Source organism: Brassica oleracea, chromosome C5 (genome assembly GCF_000695525.1).
Source record: "Brassica oleracea var. oleracea cultivar TO1000 chromosome C5, BOL, whole genome shotgun sequence".
NCBI classification, from domain to species: Eukaryota; Viridiplantae; Streptophyta; class Magnoliopsida; order Brassicales; family Brassicaceae; genus Brassica; species Brassica oleracea.
Genome location: NC_027752.1, coordinates 41,298,120 through 41,313,167, shown reverse-complemented (window position 1 = coordinate 41,313,167; position 15,048 = coordinate 41,298,120). Strand labels below are relative to the sequence as shown.

Sequence of the window (15,048 nt, the reverse complement as noted above, 5' to 3'; positions counted from 1 at the left end):
CACGTTTTCACCTTTATATAACGGTAACATGATTCGTTGTAATGTCGATGTAACGTTTACAACTATTTCGCATTCCACGTACTTTCGTCGTAAACTTACATTGACTTTACGACGAAATCCTTTCGTCGTAAATTACCATGGAGTTTACGACGAAATAATGTCTCGTCGTAATTGCGTTGTAAAGCCCATGTAAAGTTACGAGGAAATAATTTCGTCGTAAACCGCCGTTGTTACTGCTACGTTTTCTTGTAGTGCTTTTTTTATCACTAGAAACAAAGACAAACTTTGCCCAAAATAAAAAGAAAGACAAACTCTATTTTCTACGCAGTAAAACATAATAATACATGTTAATGTGCATATAAATGAGTTAGGCCCAACATGAAGACTTGGCTCAATTAATGTAAAGACCCATAAACTAATTGGGTTATCAACTAGATTTGAACCCGGATATTCGTGCGAAATATATGTTTATTTTTAAAAATAATATTTAAACTATAAAATAAGTTATAAAAATATATAATATCAATTTTAAATATATAAATTATTTCGAAAATTTAATATTTGTTGAATTTATTTTTGTTTGATGAAATTTTATTAATCACTTATTTTATTAATTTTTGTTTAAAAAATTGTATTCTCGAAATTATTGTATGTGAACAAATTAAATGATTTAATATTATATTATATTATTTTAATATATTATATTTCAGTTTAATGTTTTTATTTTTACTATAAAAATCAAACATAAAATCTTATAACCAATAAATTATTATTTATTTTGTTTAATAAAAAAGTTAATATGATAATTTCAAAAATAATTGGGATGTACTATTTAATTTTAAAATTAATTATTAAAATATATATATAATTTGGTCTATATTATATATGATAAAAATTAAGAAAATAGCATAATGGAAATATATTTGGCTTTTATAAAAATGATATTGTTTAGATATATATTTTTATTTGTTTCTGTTAGGAAAATATCATATATGAATAAATTTAGGATATTTAGTTAAGTTTCTAATCAATAGTCTAACATAGATTGTTGTATGGTAGATAAAAAAAATAAGATACTAAATTAATAGATAAGATGGTTACTTAAATGAATTAGGCCAAATATGTATGAAGACTTGGCTAAATTAATATAACGGCCAATAAACTAATTGGGGTTGTTTCGTAAATACCAATGGTTATGAATCCCGTTTTCCCGTGAAAGTTATCTTAGAACATCCGTATTGAGGGTTTATGGGAGGAGTTTACACAGAAATCAAGAAAAAAAAATAATAAAATAATAAAATCACAAGAACCCCTCTCTCCTAAAGTTCTCTTGGATGAACCCCTCTCTCCTAAAGTTCATCACTGTAGCACGGGTCCCACGTGTCGTGGCGGCCCGCGATTGGTCTAATTTTTTTTTTTTTTTTTTTTTTTTGCAATTACAGGTCGCAAATTTAATAATAAAAAATTGAAAAGATGAACCCGAAGGGGGTTCATTGATGTGGGTGCTCTTACGATTTGTTTTGTCTTCGTTAGTGATGAGTGATGACGAAAATGATGATGATGACGAGGACGACACTGAAGCTCTCATGGCTGAACTCGACCAGATAAAGAGCGGAGGAGAGGCTCAGGAAGGTAAACTTACTCTTGTCTGTTTTATGATTCTGCTCAGCATGATTACTATTTAAAAAATGATAGATACGTTTTCCCTAAACACGTTTATATGCAAGGAAGAATTGTCTTGTCAGAGTTACTGTGCTTCTTTGGTAGTAATATATGTATCATTCACGTTTTTTCAGGAAAAGCAGCAGCAGATGGAGGAGCTAAACGCCAAAGAAGAAGAGCTTCTCAAAGGAAACCCACTGCTTAACAACGCTCCAACCTCGTTTAGTGTCAAAAGGAGATTAGGATTTTGTTGATATCCTGTTTCTTCATGAATCTTGAGATTAGGATTTTGTTGAATTATTTTTCGTTTTTTCAGGTGGGATGACGATGTGGTGTTCAAGAATCAGGCTCGTGGTGAAATGAAAGCACCAAAGCGCTTCATCAATGATACAATAAGGAATGACTTCCACAGAAAATTCCTACACAGATACATGAAGTGATTGAACAAGAGTGTTACTTGTTGCTACTTGTCTGTATGATGAATGATATAAGGCTTTTATTCTGTGTGGGATTTTATAATCTCTCTTGTACTAATACAGAAGTCAACCAACACATGTTTTATGCTTTATATCAAAAGCTTATGCACTTGACTTCAATGCTATTTCTCAAGTTCCTACTAAGCGTTAAGATGGCTAACTAGTTAGATTTTCAATACAGCATGTACTTATGGTTCAGTACAAAGAGTAATCCATCCAAGTTATCTATTGTACCTGAACAGAGTAACCTTCTGTTAGAAGGTTAGAATAAAGAGCCATTAGTACCAAACAGGCGATCATACTAGCCCTCATAATGCTCAATACCAAACCTCCTAAGAACTCTCCTGCACTCTGCAGTTTAACATATATTCCATCCGTTTCAGAATAATACATGTTTTAAGATTTTTAGGCTTATTAATAAAACATAATAAAACTTAGTTATTAATGCATGGTTTTCTGTAATTTTATATTTTCTATATTTCTAAACCAATAAAACTTCAAGAAATGCAGTTAATGTTCTTGAAGTTCACAATTTTTCATTATTAGTTGACAAAAAATGCATTGGAAATATAAAAAATACAATTTTTTGAATCAATTTTTTTTCTATAATATGTAACTTTTTGAAATGGAGGGAGTATGTTTCAGTCTCCAAAAGGGGAGAGAAGTTCTGAAGCTTCTTGTGCTTACTTGGCTAGTTATGGCTATAAGTAATGCTGTCAACAAGATGAAAAGGAAGCAGGGGACTGTCCTCGTGAACCCAGCCATGTAGTTGACAATGATCATGTCAACAACACAGCAAATGCCAAGGTCTCTTCCACAGTAAGTTGTGGCAACAGAACATCATCTTGTGTCACGAATCCAATTCTGAAGAAAACAAACATTCGTAGAAGAGTGTCAGGTAAGAGAAGTTATCTAATTTGCATGCGTGTTTCTGGTATCTAACTTTTGTAACAGAGGGACTGTAAGGAATGTCATTGTAGGTCTTCCTTTTGACATTATCTGTCAATCTTCCTCCCATTATCTTCAAGAGAGTGGTTTTGCCACTACCTGAAGGACCCATTAGTGCAAGGATTTCTCCTGGACGCGTGCTTCCTGTTATACCTTTCAATATGTGCTTGTACCCATCTTGATCTTAATTAGTATGCGTCACCACCTTTGACACCATTGTCTTCACCAGGTTTGCTGAGCTAGCTTGGATGTTTCTCTGTTTTGCCTTTGGTATTTAAGTATTTTTGTAGGAGTATGTGTAATATGAACATCAAAGAAAACTATATTTAAGAAACATGTATCCAAAAGCGCATCTGGTGTAGTGGTATCATAGTACCCTCCCACGGTACTGACCAGGGTTCGATTCCCTGGATGCGCAGCTTTTTTGCTTCTTATAGTCTTTCACATCATAAATAAAATTGTAACTATTGGTTTACAGCAGAGAGAACTAAAATCTTAAATATGCACTTGTTGGAAACTTTTTATTGGTTGAATAGAATTTGTTTTGTTGAAGTTTTGTAATCATGTGTTGTCTTTGTTTGGGAATAGCAAGTGTAGGTGTAGCTAACTTTCATTCACACCGAATAAAAAGTCTAGTAACAAATTGCTGGTGAATAGATATTTTGTTTGCTGAAATGCTTTTTAATAGTTGCCAGTCACATCACATGGAAACGCACTTAAACCGAAAGAGAAGTACTTATTTAGGATGCTTCACGTATAGCTTTTTGTTTGTTTGTTTGTAGCTTTAAATGAGTGGATGATGGAATATAAAAGATGGGTCACTCAACTCAATCGCTTCGTACATTCTTCAACGCTCCAAAGAAAACGACTTAAACCCTTCAGTTATTTATACACACTCTCACTCAATTACATCAAAGAAACAAAAAGGATGCGAGCTTTCTCTCATCTGTTCTTCAGTTTTCTGGTCATCCTTTTTGCAATAAGCTGCAGTGATGCCTTCACCAGAAACGATTTTCCAGAGGAGTTCCTCTTCGGAGCCGCCACTTCCGCTTATCAGGTTCGACGACTCTCCTTAAAGTTCCAGAGGACTTTGCTGTATTTGAAGTTCGATTGTTCTGTGTTTTGTTATAGTGGGAAGGAGCGGTTGATGAAGACGGAAGGACTCCAAGCGTCTGGGATACTTTCTCCCACTCTTGTAAACTTTTTTTTTCATGTTTCTGGTTTTTTTTGTTGCTAAAATGTTATTGTGAGTGTTACCATTTAAGAGTTATTCTAGGTTGACCAACCAATAGGATTTCATTATTTCAAATTCGATATCTTTTAAAAAAAAAAACAAAATATTGTCAAGTTATATTACTTACTACTATTTTTTATTTTTTATTTTTTATCTTTTAATTTAAAAACATAATGTAATTTGACAATATTTTGTTTTATTTTTTAAAAGATATCGAATTTAAAATAATGAAATTCTATTGGTCGGTAAACCTCACTAGGGGGTGAACCCAAGAATAAGTCACCATTTAATGGCAATTTAAATTACCAAATTGAGCAATTTATTTAGGGTTTTATTTTATTTATCTGAGAATTCGTTAATGTTGTCTGAAATCAAAATTGCAGATAACAGAGGAAATGGAGATATAGCATGTGATGGGTATCACAAATACAAGGTTTTTTTTTCTTTCTTTCTTTTATTTGTTTTTGCCTTTTCCTTGTCGAACAAGTTACCCTAAGTCTCTTGCTCTGTTTTCTCAAATTCGATATGTTTCTGTGACTTGTAAAGGAGGATGTTAAGCTCATGGCTGAAATGGGATTGGAAGCATTCAGATTCTCTATATCTTGGACAAGGCTTATACCTAGTAACACCTCCTCTTCTGGTTTCGTGACTGTCAAGTTTAAAAACCTTCATTATTCTGAGAGATTTTGAAAACCCTATTTTGTGTTTTTGTTTTTCGGTTTCTCAGAGGGAAGAGGACACATTAACCCTAAAGGTCTATTGTTTTACAAGAACCTCATCCAAGAACTACGAACCCATGGTGATACTTCTTTTCTACTTGAAAACCTAAATTGAAGACTGTACTTCATAGCTTCTGATAAAAGGTTTTGGCAAAACATACGAACAGGAATCAAACCACACGTTACACTATACCACTATGATCTTCCTCAGTCTCTTGAAGATGAGTACGGAGGATGGATCAACCGCAAAATCATGTAAATAAAATAAATAATTTTGCTAAAAAAGGTTCTCATCTAACAAAAGTCTTCTTGTATAGTTTCGAGATATATTTTAAGAAAATGATTTTTTGTTTTTGTGGTTTGCAGAAAAGACTTCACTGCTTTTGCAGATGTATGCTTCAGAGAGTTTGGGGATGATGTGAAGCTATGGACTACAATCAACGAAGCTAACATATTCGCCATTGCTTCTTATAGCGAAGGATTTGCACCACCAGGACACTGTTCTCCTACCTCATTCTTCAATTGCTCTACGGGAAATTCTTCTACTGAACCATATCTTGCGGGACATAACATGTTGTTAGCTCATGCCTCTGCTTCAAAACTGTACAAACTAGAATACAAGGTATTTAAAAAAGAAAAATAATCAAATTTTCAACTTAAAACCCTTTTTTAACTCTTTTATGAGTTATGAAACATAAATGATATGATGGTGCAGAGTAAGCAGAGAGGATCCATAGGCCTTAGCATATATGCATTCGGGTTAACTCCTTATAGTAACTCCAAGGAGGATGAAATTGCAACTCAAAGAGCTAAAGATTTCCTATTTGGCTGGTTAGTAAACACAAGTTTCTTTTTTTTTCACCATAATTTTTTTTTACCATAAAAAAAAAGAATTTTTTTTTTTGTTGTTTCAGTAATGTTGAGGAAAAAACGTGAATGACTTTTTTGAATTTGACAATGCTCAGGATGTTGAAGCCTTTGGTGTTTGGGGACTATCCAGATGCAATGAAGAGAGTCTGGGGATCGAGGTTACCGGTTTTCTCAGAGGAAGAGTCAGAGAAAGTTAAAGGTTCGTCTGACTTTGTAGGAATTATCCACTACACCACAGTCTATGTGAGAAACAGTACATCCACCACACCTTCTCTTATTCCTAGAAGACAAGACTTCTTTACAGACATGGGAGCCGAGACGATCTGTAAGATTTACTTTCTTTTCCACTCATCAATGGATCAAAACATGGCGTCTTGGTTCTTGTACCTGATAAAATATTCTTGTTCTTCTTTTTGGATAAGTCATGGGGAATTCTACATTCTTTGAGGTAAGAACCTGCTCACAAAACTATTGATCTAATCTAATTGACTTTAGAACTCTTCCTTATTTTATTGTATCTTTTTTCTGTATGAAGTGGGATTTTATTCCATGGGGTCTTGAAAGTGTTTTGTGATAATTCGTGGGATTATGAGAGATTCTAAGTGTTTTAACCGTGATGAAGCACACGAACAAAGTAAAAAAGGAGTGAAGTAACCGTAAGTATTTGAGAGAGAAGAGAAATTTGAGAATTTAAGAGAATGAGAGGATTTGTGAGATTGAGAGAATGAAAGAAATGTTTGTATTGAATTGTGTGTTTAATTGTGTAACATACATGGTGTATTTAAAGGAAACAAAAGCAATAAGCACTCAATGGTGGAAGAATAAATAACTAGTAGTGGACTAGCCACTCCTCCCCATTTGGTAAGTGATATGGCCACTTCTCCCACTTCCTCCACTACTTCCCTTTGTTTAATTCTTCATGTCAACACTCCCCCTCAAGCTTGACAGTAGTGAGTGTCAAGCTTGGAAAGCCATGAAGTATTCCCTCATTAAAACCTTTTCTTGGAAAAACCACTTGGGATAAAAACCAAGCAAAGGAAAAAGAGTAGAATACTCCACGGTGAGGAGATCATTGACATGGAAGGTTTATGAGTCCAAGTCTTGGAAGAATGGACTCACAAACTTTGCTACTGGCCGCCTTGGTGAAGATGTCAGCCAGCTGATCCGCACTTCTTGTATAACATGGGAGAATCACTTGCTGCTCTACTGCTTGTCTGACCTTGTGGCAGTCTACTTCTATGTGCTTTGTCCTTTCATGAAAGACTGAGTTGGATGCAATGTGTATTGCGGCTTGGTTGTCACAGTGCATGGTCATGGGAGAGGTGATCTCAATTCCCAAGTCGCCTAAAAGCCCCTTTATCCAGATAAGCTCACTGGTTAGCTTCCTCATTGATCTGTACTCTGCTTCTGCGCTTGAACAAGATACTACTTTCTGTTTCTTGCTCTTCCAAGTGACAAGATTCCCTCCAATGAATGTACAATAACCGGTGGTTGACCTTCTGTCTACTCTATCTCCAGCCCAATCTGCATCACAGTATCCTATCACCTCAGTGTTCTTGTTGCAAGCCATCCATACACCTTGTCCTGGCGCTTCTCTTAAGTATCTTAGAATCCTCTCCACCATGTTCCAGTGATGAACCTTGGGAGTTTGCATGTGCTGGCTCACTTGATTAACTGCGAAACACACATCTGGCCGAGTGATGGTTAGATAGATCAGCTTCCCAACCATCCGTCTATACTGCTTGACATCTTCAAATGGAGTGTCTTCATACTCCCCCTCTCGCAATACCTTGTAACCTTCTTCAAGTGGTGTCTTGGCATGTCTTCCTCCAAGATCTCCTGCCTCCTTTAATATGTCCAGGGTATACTTTCTTTGGGACATGAATAATCCTTCCTTTGATCTGCACATCTCAATGCCAAGGAAGTACTTCAGTTCTCCCAGGTCTTTGATGTCAAATGCGGCCTTGAGAAATGTCTTGGTTAAACTGATCCCCTCCTTGTCACTACCCGTGATGATGATGTCATCCACATAGACTAGAATTACTATAATTCCTTGCTTGCTGGTGAGAGTGAAGAGTGTGTGATCCGCTTGAGACTTCACAAATCCCCTTCCATTCAATGTAGTGCTTAGCTTGTGGTACCAAGCTCTTGGTGATTGCTTCAAGCCATAGATTGCCTTTCTGAGTCTAAGAACATTCCCTGGTTTCACCATTTCTTCCATCCCCGGAGGTGGTTTCATATACACTTCATCTTCTAGTTCTCCTTGCAGGAAAGCATTCTTCACATCCATTTGCCAAAGGTCCCATTCTAGGTTCACTGCTAATGAGAGTAGAATCCGGATTGTATGAAGCTTGGCCACTGGTGCAAAGGTGTCTAGATTGTCCTCTCCATACACTTGTGTGTATCCTCTTGCCACCAGTCTGGTCTTCTTTCTTTCTGGCTTCCCATTTGCAAGATACTTAATGGTATGTATGAGTCTGCTGGTCACGGCTTTCTTCCCTTTTGGAAGTTCTGTCTCATACCAGGTGTTGTTCTTCTCCATGGCCCTCATTTCATCATCCACCGATTTCCTCCATTCATCATCTTCGATAGCTTCTGCATATGTTCTTGGTATCCATTCCAGGTCCAATGAACTCATAAAGACTTGATGTTCTTCTGGATAGTGAGCTAGGGAGCATAATCCACTTTCTGGATGTGCCACAACTTGAGCATTGTAGTAAACAAAATCATTTTTAACCCAATCTGAGGCTGGTCTTCTGATCCTTGTACTTCTCCTTAGGACTTGTGTCTGCTCAGGTTCATTACTGCTGCTTGGTTTTCCTTCTTGAGCTTCAGTGTCTGGTTGTCCCATCTCATCTTGATCATGAGATAATACTGGGTTTTCTTCAGGTTGAGCTTGCGCCGGTTGATCTTCATTCCCCCCTTCATGGTCAGGATGAGAGTCTTCAGTGTTATGAACCATGGTCTCTTTATAAGGAGTAGTGTCCCGGCCTTTCTCTGGTTCCTTTTCTAGGTTAATGCCGAGTCTTTCCATAAGAATCTTCAGGTTGTTAGCTCTGTCCGAGGCAGAATGAGATAGATCTTTGAGTTCCTCCCAACTCTTCTCATCATAATAGGCCTTGGATTCCATGAACTTAACATCTCTGGATACTAGGACTCTCCTTGTCTCTGGTACATAGCATTTGTACCCCTTTTGGTGCGTAGAGTATCCAATGAACATTGCCTTTGTGCTCTTTGCCTCCAGTTTGTTTCTTAGTTCTCCTGGAATCAAAACAAAGCACACACACCCAAACACACGCAAATGATCAATTGATGGTCTAGATTTGTTTAGTACCTCATATGGGGTGGCATCAAAGAGGACTCTTGTAGGTGTGCGGTTGATTAGGTAGGTGGCTGTGACTACTGCATCCCCCCAAAACCGCTTGGGTACATTTGTATGGAACATCATACTCCTTGCCACTTCCATCAAGTGTCTATTCTTTCTTTCAGCCACACCATTTTGTTGGGGTGTGTAAGGACAGCTGGTTTGTTGAATGATTCCATGTGAGGCTAGATGTTGTTTGAAGGCTGTGCTAGTATATTCACCACCATTATCTGATCTAAGAATTTTAATCTTAACATTGAAATGGTTAGTAATATAGTTCTGAAAATTTTTAAATGCTTCTAGCACCCTATCCTTAGATTGCAACAAAGTGATCCATGTGTATTTAGATTTTTCATCAATGAATGTCACAAAATATTTATGTTGTTCTCTAGATACACATGGAGCAGTCCACACATCAGAGTGAATCAAATCAAAGCAGTTTTCATATTGGGTTTTTGATTTAGGAAACACAGTTCTGCAATGTTTTCCTAATATACACGCTCCACACTCATTTTTAAAGGAGATACTAGGCAACAGGATGTTCAAGGCACGAGAATGGGGATGTCCTAGTCTAGCATGCCAGATTTCATCTTTAGGGAATTCAGAAACAGAATGAAACACACACGATAATTGAGATACAGGTCTTGTGTCCTCAAGTAAGTACAAGTCTCCCTTGGTAACACCTTTGCCAAGCAACTTACTAGAATCAATATCCTGAAAGTATACACTGTTAGGCGTGAAAGTAACTTGACAATTGAGATCATTAGTTACTTTTTTAACAGACAGTAGGTTTGAGGCAAATGTAGGCATATAGAAAGCTTTAGATTCTTTATCAAACAATCTAAGTTCACCTACACCTTTTATTGGAATTTTATCTCCATTTGCTATCATCACATTTCCTAAAGCCGGTTCTATGTTCTTAATCAGTTCTAAATCACTTATCATGTGATGAGAAGCACCAGAGTCTATAACTAAGGGCTTAGCCGATTTAAAATTATTCATAGAACCATTTGCATTGTGAGAAGCATTAAGGGAGATACCAAGAGTTTTAGATATACCAGATTCCTTGAGAGCCTTGATGAGAGCGGTTAAGTCAGACTTCTTGATGGTCTCATCTAGATTGGCTCTTGGCGTGGCATAGCCTGATGTGGAGGCAGTAGCTCTTCCCACACCTAGGTTGCTTATACCCATGGTGATTGGTGTTGTTGGCTCAGCACCATCAGTTGAGAAGTTGGCTCTTGCATCTTGGTATTGAGGGCGGTTGTCCCTAAATTTGTTGGGCTTGAGGTGCGGATGTAGTATCCAGCATTTGTCCTTCATGTGGCCCTTCTTCTTGCAGTGATCGCAGGTCAAGTTTTTCTTTTCATCTAGCTTGTAAGCTGCCTTGTTTGACACAGCTCGTTCAGCTTGATGTGCCATGTTTAAGTCTCCCTTGCCTCCAAATAAGCCCACAGAGCCTTCTTCCTTCTGAATTTGAGCGCATACTTCATCCAGGTCAGGTAACTTGTCAGCTCTCAGGATGTGCTTGATTAAGCTCCCATAAGATGGATTAAGCGTGAGCAGTAGTCCAAACACTCTGTCCTCTTCACGCCTGGTTAAGAGAGTGGTGGGGTCGGTAGTATGTGGTCTGAGTAGTTCCATCTCTGCCCAAAGAGACCGGAACTTGCCAAAGTGAGGCTGGAACTCCATATCTCCTTGGTTGAGGGTATTGATAGCTCTTTTTACTTCAAAGACCCTTGTAAGGTTGGAGGTATTTCCATACACTTTGTAGAGTGTATCCCACAGCTGCTTGGTAGTTTCACAGTAGGAGTAAGACTCCATGATGGCGGGTTCTAGGGAGCTAAGGAGCACTGTGAGAACCATGAGATCTTCCTGAGCCCATTTGTCTTCATCAGTAGCTACCACAATCTCCTGTCCATCTTCTCCTTGGGTGGTTTGTTTTGGAGCTGCTTCTGCTGAGACATGACTCCACAAACCCTTTCCTCCAAGGGCAATCTTCACCATCCTGGCCCACAAGAGGTAATTAATCCCCTTCAGGGTCACAGGTATGCTGATGCGGTTGTTGTTATTGTTGTTGTTGTTCTCCATCTTGGGGATTTACTTGGTCAGAGGTAGAGTTTAAGAACTAGAAATAGAGTTTTGATTTTGCGGAATTTAGAAAGGTTTCAAGATTGTTGATGCTCTGATACCATGATAATTTGTGGGATTATGAGAGCTTCTAAGTGTTTTAACCGTGATGAAGCACACGAACAAAGTAAAAAAGGAGTGAAGTAACCGTAAGTATTTGAGAGAGAAGAGAAATTTGAGAATTTAAGAGAATGAGAGGATTTGTGAGATTGAGAGAATGAAAGAAATGTTTGTATTGAATTGTGTGTTTAATTGTGTAACATACATGGTGTATTTAAAGGAAACAAAAGCAATAAGCACTCAATGGTGGAAGAATAAATAACTAGTAGTGGACTAGCCACTCCTCCCCATTTGGTAAGTGATATGGCCACTCCTCCCACTTCCTCCACTAACTAGTAGTGGACTAGCCACTCCTCCCCATTTGGTAAGTGATATGGCCACTTCTCCCATTTCCTCCACTACTTCCCTTTGTTTAATTTTTCATGTCAACATTTTGGAGTATGTGAAACAGAGCTATAACAATCCTCCAATCTACATTCTTGAAAACGGTCCACTTCTTTTGTCTTATCACTATGTTCTTTTTTTTCTTCTTCTTCTTAAAAGCATGACTGTTTATTCTCAAGATTATTCAAATTGAGACATGAAAAAACAGGTACACCGATGAAACATAGTTCGACGCTACAAGACACGCCAAGAATTGAATACATTCAAGCTTACATCGGTGCTGTGCTCAACGCCATTAAGTAAGATTCTCCTCATTTATACTGCATTCCCTCTGTTTCATACTATTAATTGTGTTTAAGAGTGTAAAATTTGTTTCATTCTAAGTATCTTTTCAATGCATTATTATTTTGATAGTTTTTTTCAATTTTACTCTTGTTTTCTTAACTCATTAATTAAGATAATCAAATCAATCAATGTATTAATTAAGGGTAAAATAACAAAAATTAATTGTTTTATTAATTGTGTGTGAAAAAATTCTAGAACTGATATATAAAGTGAAACAGAAGGAGTATATCATAACTCGTTGATTTTTAACGGGTACTGATGTTTAGCGCATTTGGTGTATCCCGGTTCAGTTCTGGTTTTACTTCTGGTTTAATGTACTCTCTGATCTTGATTCTAATGATTAGGAATGGATCGGACACAAGAGGATACTTTGTATGGTCGATGATTGATGTGTACGAGTTGTTGAGTGGATACATGTACAGCTATGGGATGTACCATGTGAATTTCAGCGATCCTAGTCTCAAGAGGTCACCAAAGCTATCTGCTTCTTGGTACACTGGTTTTCTCAATGGTACAATGGATGTTTCTCCTCAAGATATTACTCAGATGCAGAGCCACTTCTCTGGTTCGTCGTCTTTGTGATGTAGTTACATATATAACTATGGTTCCGGTTATGATTCTCATTTGGTCTGAGTTGGTCTTTTCAGTGACCAAAAAAGAACTTAGTGGTTTGACTTATGGTACAATAAAACATGCATTTTAACGCCATATGGTTGCACCAAATTTCACCACTTAATGTGTTCAAGTGTTACTTGGTCTCTAAGGTGCGCCTCTTGTGTCTGTCTTTGATTTCCGCCAAAGGATACCCAACACAACGGCCACACCAAGTGACTGAACTACCCTTAGCTTATCAAAGTACTCTTTGCGCCGCTCTGGCGCTCTCTGAATGTTCTTCTGAATATAATCATGAACTGATCCCACCATGAAAGCGTCCAGTCTTTCTTCAGTCATTGAAGATTCGTTGGAGCCACCCAGTAACTCAGTAAGAGGGCTGTGCTTGTTGGTAATGGTATATTCCCATGAATTCAACTGCAAGGCCGGGAAAGCTAATGGCTGATTTTGAAGGGATAAGCTGTATATGGCACTGGCTACTGGCTAGACTCTGCACACATGGAAAGAGTGTTAAAATGTATAGTTTAAGCCGCAATGACAGAGAGAGGAGGCAGAAATTTGAGTATTTTATATGGTGACATCTCTCTTTAGGTATTTAAATATAGAGACAAATGCATTGCCAACAAAGTTGATATGGCCGAGTTGGTCTAAGGCGCCAGATTAAGGTTCTGGTCCGAAAGGGCGTGGGTTCAAATCCCACTGTCAACATTAGTTTTTATTTCCTTGATCGTGTATACACGTGTGTGCTTATTCTGAGTTTTGTTTTGCCAGATTATTGGATTTAATGTTGTTATTTTTTTACTGAAGCCGAGTTCAATAAGCAATTTCGTGTACCGTTTCAGTTTGCGTAGGTTCTAGCTACATTTTTGAAAGTATACCATAATTGTTGTGGCTTGAAAAGGATTTAAAATCAACTTTATGTTTCGTATATACCAACCAACAATGAGGATTTTGTAATCTACAGTTTATCATCAGAGGTTTTAAGAGTTGAGCTTAAATCACAAAAGTATCATCGTCTAAATACAGGACATTTAAACGATAAATATTTTTGTCAAACTACAGAGTAACAATCGATTGTGACTTGTATGTTATAACAAATCTCATTACTAGAAAATCCCAAATTAGTTCCACTTTACCAGCATGGGGCGAGTTCGCATTTTTCCTTTTTGTTAAGAAAACAGTTATTATTTGGCTACACCCCTAACAAGAGGCAAACATATATTTACGGCAAAGAAAACGCTATCTCGAATATTCATAAACGCAAAATAAATGGTATATAGAAAACTCACTATATTTAGATATATTAAATTTACATCAGCGTACCTTTTTTGTAAGCTTTTTTATTAGTTTCATAAATTCCATTGTGGACTATTTTTAGAGGTTTCTCTATTTGTAAGAAGGTAGAGAGAGAAACAAAGAGGAAAGTAAAAATAAATGGAAGGGAAAGAGAAAGAGAAAGAAGAAGCGAAGAGGACAATGATCATGAAGATCAACAAACTCAAGGAGACACCTCAAGAGATAAGCCAAGAAGACGCTAAAAGACAAGAAGCTTACAACATGTCTCCACGTGTACGTGGTGGTAGTGGCTCTGCGGGTATGGGAAAGTCATCGAGCGTGAGGCTAAACTGTTTATGCGCACCAACAACACACCCTGGCTCCTTCAGGTGCCGTTACCACCGTCGCAACTCTGCACTCGGAATGTCACGTGGCATATCTGTTCCCTCTAACCTTTCCATGTTGGGAGGAGGAGGCTCTCCTAAATCCTAAAGTCGTCGTCTCATGATTTAATAAGCTATATAATGTGTTTTTTTTTTTTTCTCAATTCAAAACCTCTCCAATGTGTTTGTGTGTATATAGAACGTGAGACAAGGTGTGGTTTTCTTTTCTTTATGTTCTTGTTTGTAAAGGATTTCTTTAAAATACCAAAATGCATAACAAGTAGAGGTACCTCTGGGCAATGCAAACACTCTTGTGTTAAATTTACATAACGTTGAGGTCAAACAAAAGAAGACAAGTTTTCTCCTACGGACGTGGTTCCGTTTTGTAATCGGGTAAATTTTTTTCATATCATGCCGTTTTAAACTATGAGTAGGGTTTGCTAATAGCATGTTTAATGGAGGTTCTTAGGGTGGAGTTCTTAACGGAATATAAGAACCCGTCTCTTAACTTTTAACTAAAACAAACTATGAACCGGTTCTTAAATATCTTAGTTTTAAAAACCGGTTCTTAAATATTTAAGAACCGGTT

General features: G+C 37.2%; 3 protein-coding genes and 2 non-coding genes across 6 annotated transcripts in view; all 5 read left to right on the top strand.

Moving 5' to 3' along the window:
- LOC106343752 (protein CWC15 homolog) overlaps positions 1-2,117 on the top strand; it is a 13,334-nt gene extending 11,217 nt beyond the window's left edge. The window contains exons 6-7 of the mRNA XM_013783049.1: positions 1,797-1,900; positions 1,979-2,117. Of these exons, the coding sequence (XP_013638503.1) occupies positions 1,797-1,900; positions 1,979-2,102 (228 nt within the window). The 3' untranslated portion in view covers positions 2,103-2,117. The remainder of the gene's footprint in view (positions 1-1,796; positions 1,901-1,978) is intronic.
- Positions 2,118-3,433: 1,316 nt separating this feature from the next.
- On the top strand, positions 3,434-3,504 carry TRNAG-CCC. Its single transcript has one exon. It is a non-coding gene; the product is annotated as a tRNA-Gly (tRNA).
- A 443-nt stretch (positions 3,505-3,947) lies between these two features.
- LOC106295285 (beta-glucosidase 9-like) lies at positions 3,948-13,655 on the top strand. 2 transcript variants are annotated; one of them, XM_013731145.1, is made up of 14 exons: positions 3,948-4,143; positions 4,218-4,281; positions 4,704-4,753; positions 4,867-4,942; positions 5,048-5,119; positions 5,207-5,294; positions 5,406-5,661; positions 5,755-5,870; positions 6,005-6,234; positions 6,332-6,357; positions 6,445-6,475; positions 11,892-11,948; positions 12,053-12,143; positions 12,534-13,653. In XM_013731145.1, exons 1-14 carry the CDS (start codon positions 4,015-4,017, stop codon positions 12,769-12,771), a joined length of 1,524 nt encoding a protein of 507 aa, XP_013586599.1. In that variant the 5' UTR covers positions 3,948-4,014; the 3' UTR covers positions 12,772-13,653. The 2 variants fall into 2 exon arrangements, with proteins under 2 accessions (XP_013586599.1, XP_013586600.1); XM_013731146.1 differs by lacking the exons at positions 6,332-6,357; positions 6,445-6,475; positions 11,892-11,948 and having other exon boundaries at positions 12,534-13,655.
- TRNAL-AAG lies at positions 13,429-13,509 on the top strand. The gene has a single exon. It is a non-coding gene; the product is annotated as a tRNA-Leu (tRNA).
- A 522-nt stretch (positions 13,656-14,177) lies between the features above and the next one.
- Positions 14,178-14,819, top strand: LOC106294160. The gene has a single exon (XM_013729758.1). The coding sequence runs from the start codon at positions 14,236-14,238 to the stop codon at positions 14,566-14,568; it is 333 nt and encodes a 110-aa protein (XP_013585212.1). The 5' UTR covers positions 14,178-14,235; the 3' UTR covers positions 14,569-14,819.
- Positions 14,820-15,048: the final 229 nt, after the last annotated feature.

What these genes read in the sequence shown, in the direction of transcription:
- LOC106295285 (XM_013731145.1), top strand. Translation starts at nt 4,015, where the DNA reads ATGCGAGCTTTCTCTCATCTGTTCTTCAGTTTTCTGGTCATCCTTTTT. An exon ending in CCAAGAACTACGAACCCATG is followed by an intron (nt 5,120 to 5,206) that starts GTGATACTTCTT and finishes ACATACGAACAG; the next exon opens with GAATCAAACCACACGTTACA. An exon ending in TGGATCAACCGCAAAATCAT is followed by an intron (nt 5,295 to 5,405) that starts GTAAATAAAATA and finishes TGTGGTTTGCAG; the next exon opens with AAAAGACTTCACTGCTTTTG.
- LOC106294160 (XM_013729758.1), top strand. Translation starts at nt 14,236, where the DNA reads ATGGAAGGGAAAGAGAAAGAGAAAGAAGAAGCGAAGAGGACAATGATC.